A 19667-nucleotide genomic window follows, 5' to 3' on the forward strand; every position below is an offset into this window, starting at 1 on the left:
TTCTTACTAAATCATCTGTCTACACAAAGCCAGGGATACTGTTTTTCTTACTCATTGTTATATACCGAGTTCAATACAATATTGGCAAATGTAAAGTTCTCAATAAATATTTGCTGGCAGGTCTCCAACTGAGCTGTGAAGGTTTTCATGCTCTGGAACTAACCTGCAGTGTGCTTTCATTATCCTCTTGGGGCAAGGAGCTTTCTGAGGCACTATTTTTAACACTATTTTATGGTTAGCAACTTAGGTCTTATTTACCTCCTCATACCCAATTTCTAACTAAGAAGAATAATTAAGAAAAATAGTAGTAATCACAATGAAATTGTAAGCTCAACTGTTTTGGATTCCAAAAATTAAGATCTTAAGATTTATCAACTCAAAATTCTGCCAGTTAAAAAAATTAATAGTAATGAACTTCCTAGCTCACCATTATAAAACTACTTGCTACACAGTAAATCTTATACTTGTCCAAAAGATGCCTTATTTATTGAAGCACAAACACTCAAGGAAATCACCTCATAAATCATCTGCTTTAGGAGCCTGGCTATACCAATCACCAAGGCACATGGGAAAACACTTGAAGCCAAAAGAGTAGCAAAAATTATCCATTAAGAAAAAGGATCAAAATTTCACACGTATATAGAAAAGTAAGAAATGTCTCCCACCTTATAGATCACTAGACCTGGATTCTGCCTATCCTTTCAAAGGAAAGGTTCTCATGCTCCGGGAACTATAACCTTATCTCTAAGGTAGAAAGGTCCCACATTCCAGGCCTCATGCTGGTGACATTTAGCTTAGGCTAGGTTCTAGCAAATGGAAAAGCCAGATGAAGAAGTCCGTAAGGGGAGTTTTATTGTCTTCCTTTAGTCCTCAAGGAGAGCTATTCCGCCCACATTAACCTAACCTTCAGAAACATTTACACAAGTGTGTCAAGAGGTATGCAGAGTCTGTTTAGCCCTATATGTAAACAGATTAAAAAAACCCAACAACCTTAAATGTCTATCAACAGAGGGAAGTTAAATATACTGGATTTATATTCTTATGGACTATTATGCAATCATAACAAAAATAAAGTTATGTGTACTGATATGGAAAGATGTCTACAATGCATTGTTTCATTTTTTTTTAAGGTGAAAAATATACAGAACAGGACTCCATTTTTAGTTTAAGAAAAGGAAAAAAATGGACAATAATGAAGGAAAGGGAGAAAAAAGAGTAAGGAGAAAACTGGGCTAACAGGTATAAGCACACATTTGAGTATGTGGGAAGTGTTTGGAAGACTATACAGTACTCTTAGCAAATGTTTACCTCTAGTAGGGCATGTCACTTTTTTACTTGATATACTTTTGTATCATTAAAATTTTTTTATTTTAATAAAGGACAGTTCATGCTTTTTTAATTAAAAAGAAAGTATAATGATGAAAATAAAACTCTTTAGTTTAAATACAAGTGTTTTAAAGAACAGAACTGGTTTTCAACTTAGGTAAAATATCAATCCCAAAATTAGTCTTCCATATTTCATAGTCCCAAATAAAAATGCATTCACAAGAGCTTGAACATTTTTGACATTTCAAAAAACTGTAAAGGTACATACAAAGTTGTGTGTTGTAAGTGGGACATTTTCCAACACTTCTACATGCAATTCCTCTCCAGTAAGCCAGGAAATATCAGTGTCCCAGCCAATTGGTTTCTTCTCTCTGGAAAATGTAGACACAGCCTTTCTTGGTTATCATACCTAAAAATTTTTATGTACCTCATACTGAAGATATGAAAATTGGTTATTGAGGAACTAGTAATGGTGAGGGGGTTTGGCTCCCTGGTCTTCCATCGTTAGAAATTTAAATGGCAATAAATTAACTTTTATGTTTACCCCAAATAAATGTATCACTCTTGGACAAACAGCAGAGTAAGAGATGTACTCTTTTCTTCAAGCCAGCTCCAGAAAAGACCTACAACAGCAGAAAATGGATTGTTCCTTGGGTCCAAAAGAAAAAAAAAAAAATCACAGGTACGGATATATCTATCCGTTCAAAGAAAGAGTTCCTAGGAGACAACATTCCCCCAAAAGGATGTTTTTTTAAAAATGGGATTCAAAATTTGGGGGTGTCGGCATAATTTTTAGATGCTTTCTGAAAGAAAAATAGTTCAATGTAAAATGTTAATTTTGATAAACCTTTTCTGAAAATATGAGTTTGTATTAAAAACAGGAGAGTGGGGAAGTGTCCATTATTCAGATAAACCACATTCTAAATGGTACAAAATTGTTAAGAATCTCAAACTCCAAATAAAGCTATTTGATCAGGGTCACAAACACCACTGCCACACAAAATTATCTAATGTTAACTCCTCAATATGCCTACAAGCTTTCTTTAGGCTAACTTTATATTCATTTAATATTTTTTCTGAAGTTGATTTTCAATGACCTAGGTTTGGCTAAAGATCCTACAGACGACCCCAGAGTTTAATGCCTGAGGATTTTTTTCCCCATTTTTTGAACAAAATTTCACATCACATACAAACCATACCCATCCTGAATTCTGTAAACAGCACAGCATTCTGGGATTAGGCCTCTCATCATCAGTGCTTTCTTTAGACTGTCCCGGACTGTGACTCCACACCTTGCAGGTACCTATGGTATCATAAATATATGATATGAGCTAATGGGAATAAATTATGTATTTTTTCACATCACTTAAAAAAAAACCTAAGAAGTAAAAAGCTAACCTTTTCAATCAATATTGCCTCTCTCTCACTTACCAACTTTACATCTCCCTGTATGGCCCCGGAAGATGACTGGTTAGCCAGAGACGGGTAAGATTCCTCAAGGGAGGAACAACCTAAGACAGGCACAGTCGCAGGGGGGCCATCAGGTGAGAAATTGGGGATCAACAGAGGTGAGGCTTAGAACCTCACCCCCCCCGTTCTGAGAGAAATCTTCTGCATCCGTGGATGTTTTGTTGCCCTTGTCTAGCTTGGATTAACACATAGTCTACAGGCACACACCTGATCATCTACATTTGCTTTCTTACAGCACTAAACTATGTTTTCTACCTTTATCTTGCATCTACCTACCACTTCATCATTTTATTAAAAATAATAATAATAATAATAATAACAATAAGGGAGAAATGTGGGATTCACATATAAATCAAGTATAAAAATCAAACGAATATTCATATTTGACCTGATTTTTTATAGTTCATAATGCGTGATCAAAACCGAAAGTTTCTGTGATGACCTTGCACTGTTCACCATGTAAGAACTTATTCACTATGTAAGAATTTGTTCACCATGTAAGAACTTGTTCATTATGCTTCAGAAGATTGGAGACTGACGAGAATTAGGCTTGGGGTGGATTAATGATTGTGCATTGAGCATTGAGTCCCCTATACAGAATTTTATTGTTAACAACCATTTGATCAATAAATATGAGAGATGCCCTCTCAAAAAAAAAAAAACACCTCAGTTATTTACCTTTATACTATACCTTTAAAATGTCATATGGATTACTATGTCTGATAGAACACAATTTCTAGAGTTAACTTAAAATTAAAGGGAAATTGACTCCAGTTTCTATTACCATTCACCAACTTAAAGCAAAATTGTTAGTTTTTTATTAAAATTATGAAATATTTTAAACATATAAAAGAGAACAGAAAATTCCAATCCCTATGTACCCACCACTGAGAAATCAGAAACGTCAACATTTACAGCAAAACCAATTCTGATTCAACTTTGTTCAAAGCTGAAAACTGTAACTCCTTCAATCACACTCATCGTCCTTAAGAGATGTCTTACTGACCTTAAACATGTGCTTGTAGGCTTTTTTGATTTCTTTGTGTAATTTATTTCTAGTTTCATATGTTTGTGATCTGAGAAGCTGATTGGTACAGTTTCAATCTTTTTGAATTTACTGAGGCTCTTTTTGTGGCCTGGTATATGATCTATTCTTGAAAATGTTCCATGTGCACTTGAGAAGAATGTATCCTGCTGCTTTTGGGTGTAGAGTTCTGTAGATGTCTATTAGATCCATCTGTTCTAATGTGTTGTTCAGTGCCTCTGTCTCCTTACTTATTTTCTGTCTGGTTGATCTGTCCCTTGGAGTGAGTGGAATGTTGAAGTCTCCTAGAATGAATGCACTGCATTCCATTTCCCCTTTTAATTCTCTTAGTATTTGTTTCACATATGGAGTGTTCTGTAGATGTCCATTAGGTCCATCTGTTCTAATATGTTGTTCAGTGCCTCTGTCTCTTTGCTTATTTTCTGTCTAGTTGATCTGTCCTTTTGAGTGAGTGGTGTGTTGAAGTTTCCTAAAGTGAATGCATTGCATTCTATTTCCCCTTTTAATTTGGTTAGTACTTGTTTTTTTATCCATTTTGATTGGTACATTCAGACCATTTACATTTAGGGTGATTATCGATAGGTATGTACTTATTGCCAATGCAGGCTTTAGATTTGTGGTTACCAAAGGTTCAAGGGTAGCTTCTTCACTATCTAGCCATCTAAACTTAACTCTCTTATTAAGCTATTATAAACACAGTCTGATGTTTCTTTATTTCTCTCCCTTCTTATTCCTCCTCCTCCATTCTTTATATGTTAGGTGTCTTATTCTGTACTCTTTTGTGTTTCCTTTGACTGCTTTTGTGAGTAGTTGACTTTATTTTTTGCCTTTAGTTAGTATTTGGTTGGTCTACTTTCTTTGGTGTGATTTTATTTTCTCTGTTGACATCCATTTAGCTTTAGGAGTGCTTCCATCTAGAGCAGTCCCTTAAAAATATCCTGTAGAGGTTGTTTGTGGGAGGCAAATTCCTTCAACTTTTGTTTGTCTGGGAATTCTTTAATCCCTCCTTCATATTTAAACAATAATCACGCTGGATACAGTATTCTTGGTTCAAGGCTCCTCTGTTTCATTCCATTAAATATATCATGCCATTCTCTTCTGGCCTGTAAGGTTTCTGTTGAGAAGTCTGATGATAGTCAGATGGGTTTTCCTTTGTAGGTGACGTTTTTCTCTCTCTGGCTGCCTTTAATACTCTGTCCTTGTCTTTGATTTTTGCCATTTTAATTATTATATGTCTTGGTGTTGTCCTCCTTGGGTCCCTTGTGTTGGGAGTTCTGTGGGCATCCATGGTCTGAGAGACTATTTCCTCCCCTAGTTTGGGGAAGTTTTCAGCAATTACTTCTTCAAAGACACTTTCTATCCCTTTCTCTCTCTTCTTCCTGGGGTACCCTTATAATGCGAATATTGTTGCATTTGGATTGGTCACACAGTTCTCTCAATATTCTTTCATTCCTGGAGATCCTTTTCTCTCTCTCTGCTTCAGCTTCTCTGTATTTCTGTTCTCTGATTTCTATTCCATTAATGGCCTCTTGCACCTCATCCAGTCTGCTCTTAAGTCCTTCCAGAGATTGTTTTATTTCTGTATTCTCCCTTCCCTACTTGCTCCTTTAGCTCTTGCATATTTCTCTGCAGGTCCATCAGCATGATTATGACCTTTATTTTGAATTCTTTTTCAGGGAGATTAGTTACATCTATCTCCCCAGGCCCTCTCTCGGGGGTTGTCTGGGTAATTCTGGACTGGACCAAATTCTTCTGCCTTCTCATGGCAATAGAGGTAGCTGTAGGCAGGTAGCACGTGTGTCAGCTGAAAGAACAAAGTCCTTTCCTGTTTGCTGGTCACCTTGCCCTCCTCCGCTGCCTGTGTTGGTTACCCACACTCCTGGAGCAGCTTCCAGATTAATCCTCTAAGCTGCTGTGAGTGGGGTTGCCATCAGGGTAGCCCAGAGCCCTGCGGGGAGTGGCAGGCCGGCCAGCTGTGCTCTCCTGTGAGAGCAGTGCCCCTTCGTGCCTTGCTCTAGTTTCTTCTGCCTACACCGGGCAGCTGCACACTGGCAGTAGCCTTGGGGTCTGGCCCAGGCGGCCGCGCGCTGGGAGGAGATTCTGGGTGGCTGCTGGGGGCGCGGCCGCAACCAGGCCACTTGGCCGCTGCCACTGCTGCCACCTTGGGCGTGCATGGCCGCTCTCAGGCTACTGGGCTGCTGTGTTGGGGGCCACGCCGGCCAGGGGAATGACTGGCAGGCTGCTTATTGCAGTGAGGGGCTTCAGAGCTGCGTTGCCACCATGGTGTTAGGGTACCTAGAGTTCCCCGGGAATCCCAGCTGCTGGGCTGAGTTGCCAGGACGATTCCATCCACCTGTGGGGTCCCTGTCCCTTTAAGACTTTCAAAAAGCACTCGCTTTTCTTTTATCCCAGGGGAGCCAGTTGCGGGGACTCACTTGCAGATTTTGCCTTTCCATTTCTCTAATATCCAGCACACCGTGCACTATGTGTCGGCGCTCCCGGTGCAGATTACTAGAGCTGGTTGTTTAGCAGTCCTGGGCTTTAACTTCCTCCCCGTTCCGACTCCTTTCTTCCCGCCGGGGAGCTGAGGTCAGGGAGCACTCGGATCCCACCAGGCCACGGCTTGTATCTTACCCCCTTTGTGAGATGCTGAGTTCTTGCAGATGTAGATGTAGCGTGGCTGTTGTCCTGTGTCTTCCTGTCTCTCTTTTAACAATAGTTGTATTTGGTGTATTTTCAAAAATATATATGGTTTTGGGAGGAGATTTCCACTGCCCTACTCACGCCACCATCTTGGCTCCTCCCCAGATTATGTTTTACAAAACATCAGTTTGTGGTTTGTCTTTTTAATCTCTTTATGCTGTCTGTTGAAGATCTTAAGTTTTTAATTTTAATGAAATCCAATTTATCATGCTCATTATAGGCTGGGCTTCTGGTATCATTTTAAGAAATCATTGACAAATTCCAGGTCACAAAGATTTTCTCCTTTTTTCTTCTACAGATTTTGTAGTTTTAGGTTTAATTCTTACTTTTCATTCTTTCCTCTGTATTTGATTTTCTTCCTAAAGTAGTTTATTGGTAGTTCCTTCAAGCAGAGCCTGGGAAAGGCAAATTCCACATCTGGAAAAGCCTTTATTGTGCCTCCACTCACAGTGTACCTCATACTTTAGATGAGTAACTTCTGGGCAGCTGTCAGCAGTTTATGAGCATAATTATTCTATTGTCTTCTGGCTTCTACTGATGCTATGAAGAAAACTTACTGATAATCTAATAATTTGTTCCTGGGTCCTTTAAAATAAAACTCTTTCATTTTGTTATGTCTATTGAGTATAGTTGCAAATACAACTCAGGACTTTTGTTTCCCAAACAATTAGATTCATTTAGGTTTTTTTTTTATTCAAGTATAGTTGATATACAATCTTATATTAGTTTCAAGTATTCAACACAGTGGTTCAACAGTTACCCACATTATTAAATCTTCACTCATCCACTCAGTTTTTAAAAATAAACATTTAAAGTTTTATGTCATTTTAATACTTGTTCTGTAACTAACTTGGCATACTGAGATTTTATTTGAAGTGTTACCTTGATACTTCCTTAAATCAGTGTCATATGTTCATTAGTTTTTTTCTCTAGTGACAACTGTTTCTTTTGAGCTATTTTTCCTTTGTCCTACGTGTTTTGAATTTTTCCAACTCTATTATTTAAAATTTCAAATACAGTGTATTAGAAGGAATGATGCAATTAATATCCAAATTCTTCCTATTTAGATTCTAAATTTTTTTCGTATTTGTTTCTCTAACATTTTGTTTTACTCCATACTATCTGACAGTAAGTTCCAAATTCACTAACTGAGATAAAAGTCAGAACAGAAGGTATTCTTGAAGGTGGGTAATGAGTTGGAAGGGACACAGAACAACCCTTCTGAAGTACTTGATCCACATGGAAGTTACATATGTAGAAAGTCAATGAACTATACACTTGATTTTTGTATACTTTACTATGTGGAAGCTTTATTTCAGGAAAGAGGGGGTAAAAAAGTTGCAGGTACCATGACAATTTACCTCTGAATATTTAAGCATGTATTTCCTAAGAATAAAAACATTCTCTTACATAATTAATTCCTATTATTATACTTAAGAAAATATTACATAACAACACATTATATTCAATCAACATTCAAAATTTCCCATCTCAAGAATTCCTTTTATAGCTCTTCCCCAATCTAATCCCAAACCAGGATCACTTGCTGCATTTGGTTATTATGTCTTATTTAGGACAGAATAATCCCCGACCTTTATACCCTCCGTGACAGTGACATTGAGCCCAGGCTGTTTGTCTTTGTCCACTTTGTGAATGTGTCTATTTCTTCATGGTGCTTAACTTTTTCCTGTCCCTTGTGTTTCCTATAAAATGGAAAGTCCAGAGCCTAACATCCAACACATTTTAGCAAGAATACTTCAGAGATGATAAATTATCATCCACTGAGTTTTAAATTTTAAGACCACTTACAAGTTCTATTGGTTCCTTTTTAGGAGTTCTAATACCACTGTTTTTAAGTCTTCTAACACACTGATGATAACTATTTTCTCCTATATTTTATAACTTGAGGTTTAGAGCCAAGGGAGGTTTTGCATTTGCTTCTGCCCAGCACCTGAGTGCCATTATGGACTGGTTTTTATGTTAATTTCTTGGGTTGAGAGTTCCTGAGAAATGCAGGTAAGTATAAATATAAACTCCACATTATGATGAGAATAGGTCTATCTATAGTTAAGAATTCACAAGGGATATTTTAACCTTTATCTGGAGCCCTGGCAAAGACAGATAAATTTCATTGTTATTTATGTACGCTGGTGAAGAGATTTTCTTCTCTATTCACTCTTCTGCTGAACGTAAAGCTCTCTGAAGGTTCAGCTTTATGCAAGGATCTGAGTTCCAACTACCTTGCTGGCTGATGACCTAGTCTAGCATTCCCACACACTGACACTCACTGGAGGCCATTAAAGCATGTCAGCAACTTTTTCCATGAAGAACAAGCAAGTTGTATTTGGAAATGAAATATTTTTTTACTAATTTCAAAAGCAACCATATACATTATTTAAAAAGTGATATAAATAGGTACATTATTTATTAAGGCCACTGACAGTACTTGTTTCACTTGAGGATTATAGACCATCCATAATAATTCTGCAGATATCCCTGCTCTAAATGTTACTTACAGGGTACTCTGTCCTAATGGTGATACTAATAATCAACAATCAAAAATTATGTAGACAAGAGGAAAAATACTAAGCACATTAAAAATACAGTATTTGATAATAAATCTGAATAAGGATTTCTCAAGGGCTAAGAATGAATCTTACCAGACATATGTTACACAACAAATAAGCTCAAGTCTTGGAATTCTGACTGTTCTGAATTAGTACGTAGATCTGAGTGTGGTTCAAGTTTGGCAAACAGGTTTAAATGTCAAATCTGACACTAAAGACAACACAATTTTTCCAGTTAAGGAACACAGACTTTGGCCCCAAATACTTATGTCTTTCCATAAAAGGAAATGGACCTTGTATGACCACTTGTATGACCACTGCAGATAAAGTGATAACATTTCATTTTCAACAATTAGTCTTTATGAAAAATACAAATAAAAAGCAATGATGATATTAAAAGCTGACTCACCACTGTCCTCTGTTTATTGGGCAGGAAGACTCTAACAATAGGTTTTTGTGGTGACTTGGGGTTGCTCCGTGACACATCTGTGGGATTTTGAAAAACTGAAAGGGATGAAGGTAGCACTGAAAGGCTACAAGAGGAAGAAGATGTAACGGTGTCTGTTGATGTGGAGCTAGAAACAGAAAAATCAGTTCCATTCCCCAGGGATTCCAATAACTGTTGTTCTCTTTGCTGGAGGGCATCTAGCTTGCTGGTGTATTCTTCATAGGCCTATAAAATAAAGCAGACTTACACTGAATCTGGACTTTTTCCTGACAGTAATAAAAGGAAATATGAAATTTAAGTCATTGATTATAATCTTCCTATAATCTAGCCAACAGGGTTTTAAGTTACAAGTTACAAAACAAATGCTAGAAGTACTATAAATTTTTGCCTTTAGGTTGATAAATCTTTTGTTTTAAGATACTACATTACATTAATAAACTGATATATACACACACATATACACCTGTGTGTGAGACGTCTAGAATAGCCATGGATGTTAATAAAAAATGTGTATAGTATTTGTGATACTCTGGTCAAATCACAATTTGCCTTCCAAACCGCATATAACAACATAAGATAACACACATTACATCAAGGTTAAGTACTCCCTTCATTAAAAAAAAACTTTTTTTTCAGAGAAGTTGTAGACATACAAAGTTTCATGTTCTCCCATCCCTTCTCTCCAAAGAACAGAGTGAGAGGCTGAAAAGGCGATGAGATATTAAGAGAGACTTGTGAAAAAACAGGACCGAGGAACACAGTGCCAGATCTTACCATTACCACCAAAACCTCCTCAGCAGGGCTTAAAAGGTGTATAACTGCTGGTTTCTTTCTGAAATAGCTATCAGTTAAAATATTTCATTCTTCTCACTACAGATCCCTGATGGCCTCCTTTCCCATCAAATACTGTAGCCATTATCCATTAAGACACTTTTTAAGAAGTTTCATTTGACTAAAATTATAAAAACATGAAATGACCACCTAAGATATCATTTTCTAAAAGAAGAAACTTGAAAACAGAATGATAATGGAAGTGAAAAGATAGGATGAGTTGGAATATGTATGCCCAAGGTTCTGTAGGCAGGGTAATTACCTACCCCCATACCATGGTCCAGCATTTCTCCCCTACTCCTAATAGATACAACACTACAAACATTATGAAAAGCTACAAGGGAGAACCAAAGATTTAAAAATGGCACTTCTCATCACTCAAGAAGTTTATTATTGGGCTGTTGAGAAGCAGGTAAATGTATTTTTATTTATGTGTAAGCACTGTATATGAGAAATAAACAAAGAATGTTCTCGATACAAAGTGAGAATGAGAAGGAGGGATACCTTAAAATGGTAGCATTCAAACAGATAGAGTTAAATGGGGAAGAAGAGCATACTATGTACAGGAGAAATCTGTAACAAAGTTAGGAGGTAGGAAATTCTAAGACACAGAGGAAAAACTATAGACTAGTATAGCTGAATGCCACTCAATACTTGGGATACAGCTAGGTATCAATGTTTGTGGAATTTAAATGAAGAAGAACAGGAGCAAAGGGAAACAAATAATAAGACTGAAAAAGTAGGTAAGAGACAAGCTTGTACAGAATATGTATATATCATGCTGTGAAGCCCAAACTTCTACAAGCAAGGGAGAATTATTAAAGGAGGAGGATGAAGGAGAAATTCCGTTTCAACCATACCTCGTATGCTAGATCATACCATATAATTAAAAAAAAAAAAAAAAAAAAAAGAAAGAGGGTAGGGGGATACTAAAATGAGCTTCTGAGGTAAAGGACCTAAACTACATCAAAACACCCTCTCCCCCTTCACAACCTACTAATTGCCCTAACCTGGCCCAAAATATTTCAGAGAATTTCAGAGCATTACAATCGAATCAATTCAAAATTTTCTGAGCTGTATTTCTATTTAATTTTCAGTTCTAAGAGCTTACTACTTAAGGGTGTCACTCTCAATATGATTCATTTTATTCAGCCTTCAATCATTCAATAAATATATACTGAGCATACATTACCTGGCAGTATTTGGGGCTCAGACTAAAAAAATAAAGACTACCACAATTCCAACCCTTTTAATATTATATACATGCAGTCTGGGAGAGAAATATTCCTCCTTGCATAGAACAAATCTTATTTACTGTCTTCTGGGCAAGTACATTTACTTACCACACAATATTACCCTTAGGTAAAGTAATAAATATAAACGATAATTTTTTTGAATGTTATTAATCAAAATGTTAGCCTTAATTTTTGAAAATACAATGTTCCCTGCATGTGGATTACAAACTATTATTTCACCCCATTTATCAATAGCTCTTCCTTTTCTTAAGTACAAAAAACATTTACTCTCTCCCCTCACACCCACATCTACCAAGGCAACTGCTTACCTAGTTTAGTACCTGTCATGGCTCATTTCATGCCATTATCCTTGCTGCATTCTCTATGGACATTGATATTCTTTTAACACTCCTGCCTTAAAGTTCTCTAAACCCCTTATATCTAAATGCATTTATTTCTCAAGATCCAGAGATACACACAGTTCTTTATAGGGGTTCAAAATGATGACACATACACTTAACCGACCTTCTTAAACTTCCAGCTCACTACCACATTCATCTTTCATGGTAAATATTAATCCCTAAATCTCTTCTCAGATTTAGTTAGGCCTTTGTTGTCCTACTTCCCATGCTTTGTGGCTCACCATTTCAACAATGCGACTGGTTGGCTAATTCTTATTCTTTTACCAACTTGGTTGTCAAATACAAACTTGGGGTAAACCCTACCATTCAATGATTCCATTCTTTTTCTCAGGTTACCACACCCTGCTAGAGAAAATATTACCGAGTTTTAATATCATATTACAGTCTTCACAGTACTTATTCCAACCTTTGCTGTGCTTCTCTGGCTCCTAACTTCATCCCTCAACCATCTATTCACTCAGAAAATAGAATTAGCTTCAAATTTATTCTTAGTATCAAAGCCATCAAATACAGTTTCCTTCCCCCTTCTTCTTTCTTTGTCTAAGCAATTCTCCCTATCTTTCCCCATCCCTCTTCTATTCTCAATTTAGTGCTAGCACTGGGTGTTTAGGGCCTCTTCTATGGAGGTCTTGGTATAACGTTATCCCCATATTTTTCTTGTATCTTTGAACATTTATTTTTCCTCTGTTGTCTTGCTGTGCAAACATGAGCAAGTCCTCCCATGCACACCTCAACCACCACGAACAACAAAATTCCTCTGGTCCTTCAAAGTGTTGTAGGTACTGGATATTCTTTACCAGGCAGCTTTTCCAAAGCCCTTTCTTTCCAAAACTTCTTTCTCATCAAAATCCTACTTACTTTTCAAAGTCTAACTCAAAGCTCTACTTGACAAAATGCAAAAAAAGGTATTCTTTCCCTTCACCTCCTTACACAGAGTATTACCACAATTCTTTATATGGTTATTTTTTTCTCATTTGTGAAAAAAATTTGTGAGGATTAAATGAGATAATATAAGTAAAAGAATTTATCACAGAGGTTAGCACACAGCAAAAACCCCAAAATATATTTTTATTCATAGTAATAAGTAGTATTCATAATTCCTGTTGTGGTTATTACTAGGTTACTTAGCTCAGTTCCTGACATGACTCTACCAAACTATAAGTTACTTGAGGACACAGATCATGTCATTTACTTTTAAATTTAAAACAGAACCTAGAACATTTAATATTATAATTAAGATGACAATACTCCCCAAATTGATCTACAGAGTCAATGCAATCCTTATCTAAGTCCCAGTTGGCTTTTTTGCAACTGATCTTAAAATTCACATGGAAGTGCAAAGTGCAAGATAACTAGTCTTGAAAAAAGAACAAAGTTACAGGACTCACATTTCTTGATTTCAAAACTTACTATAAAACTACAGTAATCAACACATGCAGTAACAGAGTAATAATGCACATATAGAACAACACAACAGAACTGACAGTCCAGAAATAAAGGCTTACACATTTATGGTCAATTGATATTTTACAATGGTGCTGGTACAACTGACTATCTACACCAGAAGAATGAAGTTGGACTACTACCTAACATCATATTAAAAATTAACTCAAACTGGACCATACACCTAATGGAGGAAAAACTGTAAGACTTTTAGAAGAAAATATAGGAGGAAAACATCATGACCTTGGCTTAGGCAATGAATGGTTTCATAAATATGGCACACCAAAAGCACAGCAACCAAAGAAAAAAATAGATAAACTGCACTTCATGAAAATTAAAGTTTTTGTACTTAAAAAGACAGTATCGAGAGTGGAAAAAGATATCCCATAGAACTGGAGAAAATATTTGCAAATCACTGTTGGTAAGGATCTACTAACCAGAATATATAAAAAACTCTTAAAACTCAACAGACAACACAGTTTAAAAACTGGGCAAAGGATAAGAATGGACATTTTTTCCAACACAGATACAAATGGCTAATAAGTACATGAAAAAGATGCTCAACATCATTAGTCATCAGAGAAATGCAAACCTACCAAGCCACAATGAAGTACCAACTGACACCTAACTAAGATGGCCATAAAAAAAAAAAAAACACACAGAAAACAAGTGTTAGTGATGATGTGGAAAAACTGGAAACCTCTTACATTGCTGGGAACAAGAAATGGTTCAGCCACTTTTGAAAACAGTCTTCTAGTTCCTCCAAAAGTTAAAACGGCATTACCTTAAGACCCAGCAATTCTGTCCCTAGGCATATAGCCAAGAAAACTGAAAACATGTATACACACAAAAGCTTATATATGAATGTTCATAGTAGCTTTATTCATGATAGCCAAAAAGGGGAAACAACCCAAATGTCCATCAACTGATTAATGGATAAACAAAATGTGATATACCCATATTGAATATTAGTTGTGAAAAAGATGAATGTTACATGCTACAACATGGGTCAATTTTGAAAACTATGCTAAGTGAAAGCACCCTATCACAAAAGGCCATACTGTGAATGATTTCATTTACATTAAATGTCCAAATAGGCAAATTCATAGAGATAGGAAGTAGATTAGTGGTGGCTATGCCTGGGGGGAATGACTGTTAATGGGTAAAGGGTTTCTTTTGGTGGGGATGAAAATGTTTTGGAATTAGATAGTGAGGATGATTGCACAACTCTGCATATAAAAACCACTGAATTGTGTACTTGAAGAAAGTCATCTTACAGTGTGTGTGAATAATTTCTCAACTAAAAATGGGAGGAAAATTATTTAAGGATCTACTTAATTAAAACATAATGAGAAAAAGCAGTGAAAAACTGTTTATTGTTAGCTCACTATTAAACTTATTCTTACTGAACTTAGTCTCAGTAAATATGAAATCTTACAAACTGTCCACAAATGATATTAAATGGACTACTTTCTATTCCATAGGAAGCACCTATCTTCCAATATTCTTTTTGTTGCAGCATTTGTTTTGATAAAATGTCTCTGTATTATCCTTGGTTCTACACAGACTAAAGATTAGAAAAGCAAACAGCATCATCATAATTTTAGAAGAATTAAGAGCACAAGCTCTGAATTTAGAATGTCTGGCTCAAACTTTGGCTACACCATTTTCTAGTTGCACAACCTTGGCCATGTTTGTAGGAAGTCTCTGTGCCTGAGTTTCTTCATCTACAGAATGGAAATGAGAATAGTAAGTATAACTCATAGAGTGGGTTCAGGATTAACTGGTCTACTGTATGTTTGGAGCAGTACCTGGTACATAGCAATACTCAATGTTAGGAGCTATTATTGTCATTGTCTAACTGCCTGCAGGGGACTCTCACACATACATAAATTCTGAGGTAGCTAGGACTCAGTGTATAACAATAGGTAGGGTGATTCCAGAAACACTACCCCTTCACTTCTGGGATCCAATATATCAGGTTCAAAAAGAAGAAACTACTACTAGAAAAACATCTAGCACTATATCTTATTCACAGAAGGCATTCAAGTAACTTGTATAAGTGAATAAAGAAAAATTCAGAGAAAAATAAGAGCCCTGATCTAAGTCACAAGCCTGTTTTGCTTTCCCAGGGCTGCAGAAAAGGAAATGCCTAGCCCCAGGATGACTGCCTCTAAGGAAAGGAGATCAACAGAATAGAGCCATTTACATGTTGGTCTCAAGTTTTAGCTTGATTATACTTTACAGACTTCATTTACCTTACACAGGAGAAAGTGGCGCAGGCCTAAGAGGACTGCTTTGAATGGACAGCAAGGGAACTTTTTGCTAAGGCCAGAAATAAAATTCAGGGGCTGCCACAGACATTTATGCGGGGGGTGGGTTCTATACTCTCAAACACCAGTTTCTGCCACTGCCTGGAAATTATCCCACTAGTCACCCATTATAACAAATCTGATCACTGAGACAAGAGGTCGGGGGTCATCTGCGACTCTCACATAGGCAGCAGCCTAGCCAGAGGTTCACTCAGCGCCGTCGGATCAATCGGCTGGAGCCGAGATCCAAGGACCACTGTCTACTAGTCTGGTCTGCCCTTGGAGTCCGCAGATTAGGATAGGAAAGTAGGAAATCGGCTCAGCCACTCCCCGACATTCCCGTCCATCTGGAGGCGGGGGATCAAGGAGCGGAAGACACCAGGAAACCTTTCACCCGTGACTTAAGAGTGATAGCCAACGCTAATCGTCTTTTAAGTGGCTAACGGGTGCCCAGACACATTTTTATCAGATAAAAAGTACAGCATTTAGTTAGGAATAAGAGCGGAGTGTGGATCTCCTACCTTGTGGTGGTGAGCATCGGGTTCCGTGAAATTGATGAAGTTAGGAGAGAGTTAGGAACGCCCCCTGCCTCACTGAGGCCAGGGCGGCCTGAAGAAGCAGACTGGAAGTCAGAGACAGAGAAAGAGAGACGCTCCTCACGGATACCCAGTTGGGCTGTCGGGGTCTGATTCCAGACATGTGGGCCTTTGAGAAGCCACTGAAGTGTAGCCTCAGCCTAGACTCTCGCAGTTGCCCATGGCTTTCCTCAGTCCCTCGCATCCGAGGAGATGCCTATGAAAGGGAATCCTGGCCTCCACTCAGCTGACATTCCCGGCTCCCAAGGGAGATGGGGGATCCACTGAGGGAGACGCAGGGGAACCTGTCGCTTGAGACTTTGAGATGGGCAGCCAGGCTAGTCCCATTTAAGTGGCTGACAAGCGCCCAATTTTGTGTGCCACAGACGGCTTCCTTCTATAAGGACAGTGAAAGAAGAGGCAGGCTCAGATGCCAATACTCACCTCCGAAGTTATCCCAGACAAGCCCCCAAAGATGATGCCAGGGTTCCTGTTTGCAGAGCCAAAGAATGAGCTTCACAAACGGTCAAGGTAGGAGAGCAAGGTGCAGGCTTTTATTTAGAAATAAAGTGAAAGGACAGAGATCCCGGCTCATGCCATGAGGGGACAAGAGAGTCCTGAAAGCTAGTTTTTAAATAAATTGTACATGGTAAAAAGAAAAGAGGATTTTTGATGGCGATACAACTGATTTCACTATGTTTTGCTATAAAGAAGAGAAGCAGGAATACATAATGATTTCTCCTCCTATGGAAACATCAAAAGGGTTACTGGTGAAATGGTGTGGAATGAAGTAACTAAAGCACAACTTCTATTTGCCAGTGCACAAACTAATCCAAAGCCAAATTGTGAATACTGGAAAAATTTTACCTTTTAGCCTCTAATTTGAGTAAATACAGTCACTGCTCTAGGGATATATGACCTCATTCTGTTGGTGAAATGTTAAAGAAAGACTTGTACATTTGGAAGAAATAACGTTCCTCGTTGAAAGAGCTAGGTACATGAAAAAGCCTCTGTGAGCCTTGCTTCCTTCTTTCAGGCACTATGTGAGGACACGACTCTCAGATCTGCTGCGGTCATGACCGAAAAGCCAAGTGGACTATAGAGTTCCACCCCAGTGTCTGACAACTTTGAGCCTGAGAACTATCTTAAAATAATTTACCACCATGCTTCTTGTAATGGAAGGGGAAAATAAAGCTCTTATTTGGGCAACTTGTTATTGGATATATATATATATATATATTTTTTGCAGCTAAAAGCATTTGTAACTTTTTATACATCTCCTATATTTATTCTTTAATTTTTTCCATCCTTCCTCCAATAGTTTCCATCTTTATAAAATCAAAATCAAAATTCTCCTTTCTGGAAGATTTCCTTAACTTTACCTTACCAACATTTATTTGCTTATATGCACACTCACACACACACACACAAATTTTTTGCTATACTATTTTAATTTCCAAAAGCTCTGTTTTGTTCTGCATTACTATTACTCTATTACTTTCACTTCTTTATACAGCCATAGAAAAAGAACAGAACACTGTATCTTCTCTTATCTCTGATGTTATAGTTATTTTCAAGTTTTCTTCTGTTCTCTGCACTGATTCTGAGATCCTTTTGACCATTTTTGCCATTTTCTTTTCTAAGCATTCTCCAAATATTTATTCTTAACTGTCCAGTCCTACTTAAGAATGAAGAACTCTTAATATGTCAACAATACTCAAAACAATCTATAGACTCATTGCAAACCCTATAAAAATTCCAATGTGTTTGCAGAAATAGAAAAATCCATCCTCAAATCCCTATGGAATTTCAAAGGATCCTGAATAGCCAAAACAATCTTGAAAAAGAACAATGTTGTAGGTCTCATACTTCCTGATTTTTCTAAACTTATTACAAAGTTACAGAAATCAAATCATTGTTATGTAAACTGGCATAAAGTTTAAGACACAGACCAATGAAATAGAGTAGAGGGTTCAGAAACAAACGTTTGTACATATGGTCAAACGATTTTTGACAAGGGCATTTGTCAAAATTTCCATTCAATGGGAAGGGACATTCTTTTCAACAAATGGTGCTGTGAAAACTAAATATACACATGCAAAAGAAAGAAGTTGGACCCTTACCTTATACCATATACAAAAATTAACTCAAAATGGATCAAAGACCTAAACATAAGAGGTAAAACTATAGGAATCTTAGAAGAAAATACAGGAGAAAAGCTTATGACACTGGATTTGACAATAATTTCTTGGATATGAAAACAAAAGGTACAGGCAACAAGAGGAAAAATAGTTGTTAGAGCTCATCAAAATAAAAAGCTTTTGTGCATCAAAGGACACTATCAACAGAATGAAAAGGGAAGCCCCAGAGAGAAAGAAATATTTGTAACTCATTTATCTGGTTAGAGTTGATATTCAGAATATATAAAGAACTCCTATAACTCCACAACAAGAAAACAACCCAATTAAAAAATGAGCAAAGGACTTGAATAGACATTTCTCCACAGAAGAAAGAGAAATGGTTAATAAGCACTTGAGAAGATGTTCAACATCATTGCTTATCAGGGAAATGCAAATCAAAACCACAATGAGATAACCACTTCATATTCATCAGGATGGCCATTTTAAAAAATAAAATGAAAAAACATAGAAAGTAAGCCTTGGCCAGGATGTTGAGTAATTAGAACTCATGTATTGCTTTTGGGGATGTAAAAAGCAGCTACTATGGGAAACAGTATGGTAATTCCTTAAAAAATAAAATATACAATTACCATGATTCAGTAATCCACTTCTGGGCATATATCCAAAAGAAGTAAAATCAGCATTATTCACAAAAATTTAAAGGTGGAAACAACTTATCATTGATGGTATCCATCAACAGACGAATGGAAAAACAAAATGTGGTATAGACAAACAATGGAATATTATTCAAGAAGGAAATTTTGACACATGTTTTAGCATGGATGAACCCTGAAGACATTATGCTAAGTGAAATAAGCCAGTCACAAGAGGACAAATATTGTATTAATTCCACTTACATGAGGTTCCTAGAGTAGTCAAATTTATAGACAGAAAAGAGAATGATAGACCTCAGTGGGTAATCAGCACACCTGGTTTTTCACCGAAGGGGCTTCAAGTATCAGTACCCACAGGTCTTTTCCCTGGGCCTGGTCAACATTCCCCAGGAAAGAAGACTGCTATCTCCAGCCAGGCTCCTCTTCACAGTATATTAGACAGTGATAAATTCAAGGTTTTAACTCATTGATATGTTTATTGTCTATAACCCCTCCC

General features: G+C 37.1%; 1 protein-coding gene across 12 annotated transcripts in view; it reads right to left on the bottom strand.

Annotated features, from left to right (window-relative positions):
• Positions 1-19667, bottom strand: part of BRAF (B-Raf proto-oncogene, serine/threonine kinase) — a 148018-nt gene that overhangs the window by 70613 nt on the left and 57738 nt on the right. For 10 of the 12 annotated variants that reach the window (XM_036926107.2, XM_036926102.2, XM_036926108.2 and 7 more), the window contains exons 3-5: positions 9521-9784; positions 2526-2629; positions 1595-1697 (exon numbers count right to left, since the gene is read on the bottom strand). In XM_036926107.2, coding sequence (XP_036782002.1) covers positions 1595-1697; positions 2526-2629; positions 9521-9784 — 471 coding nt within the window. The remainder of the gene's footprint in view (positions 1-1594; positions 1698-2525; positions 2630-9520; positions 9785-19667) is intronic. The other 2 variants (XM_057504836.1, XM_036926106.2) reach the window with 1 other exon arrangement.

The sequence above is a fragment of the Manis pentadactyla genome, chromosome 7 (genome assembly GCF_030020395.1).
Source record: "Manis pentadactyla isolate mManPen7 chromosome 7, mManPen7.hap1, whole genome shotgun sequence".
In the NCBI taxonomy this organism is placed as follows: Eukaryota; Metazoa; Chordata; class Mammalia; order Pholidota; family Manidae; genus Manis; species Manis pentadactyla.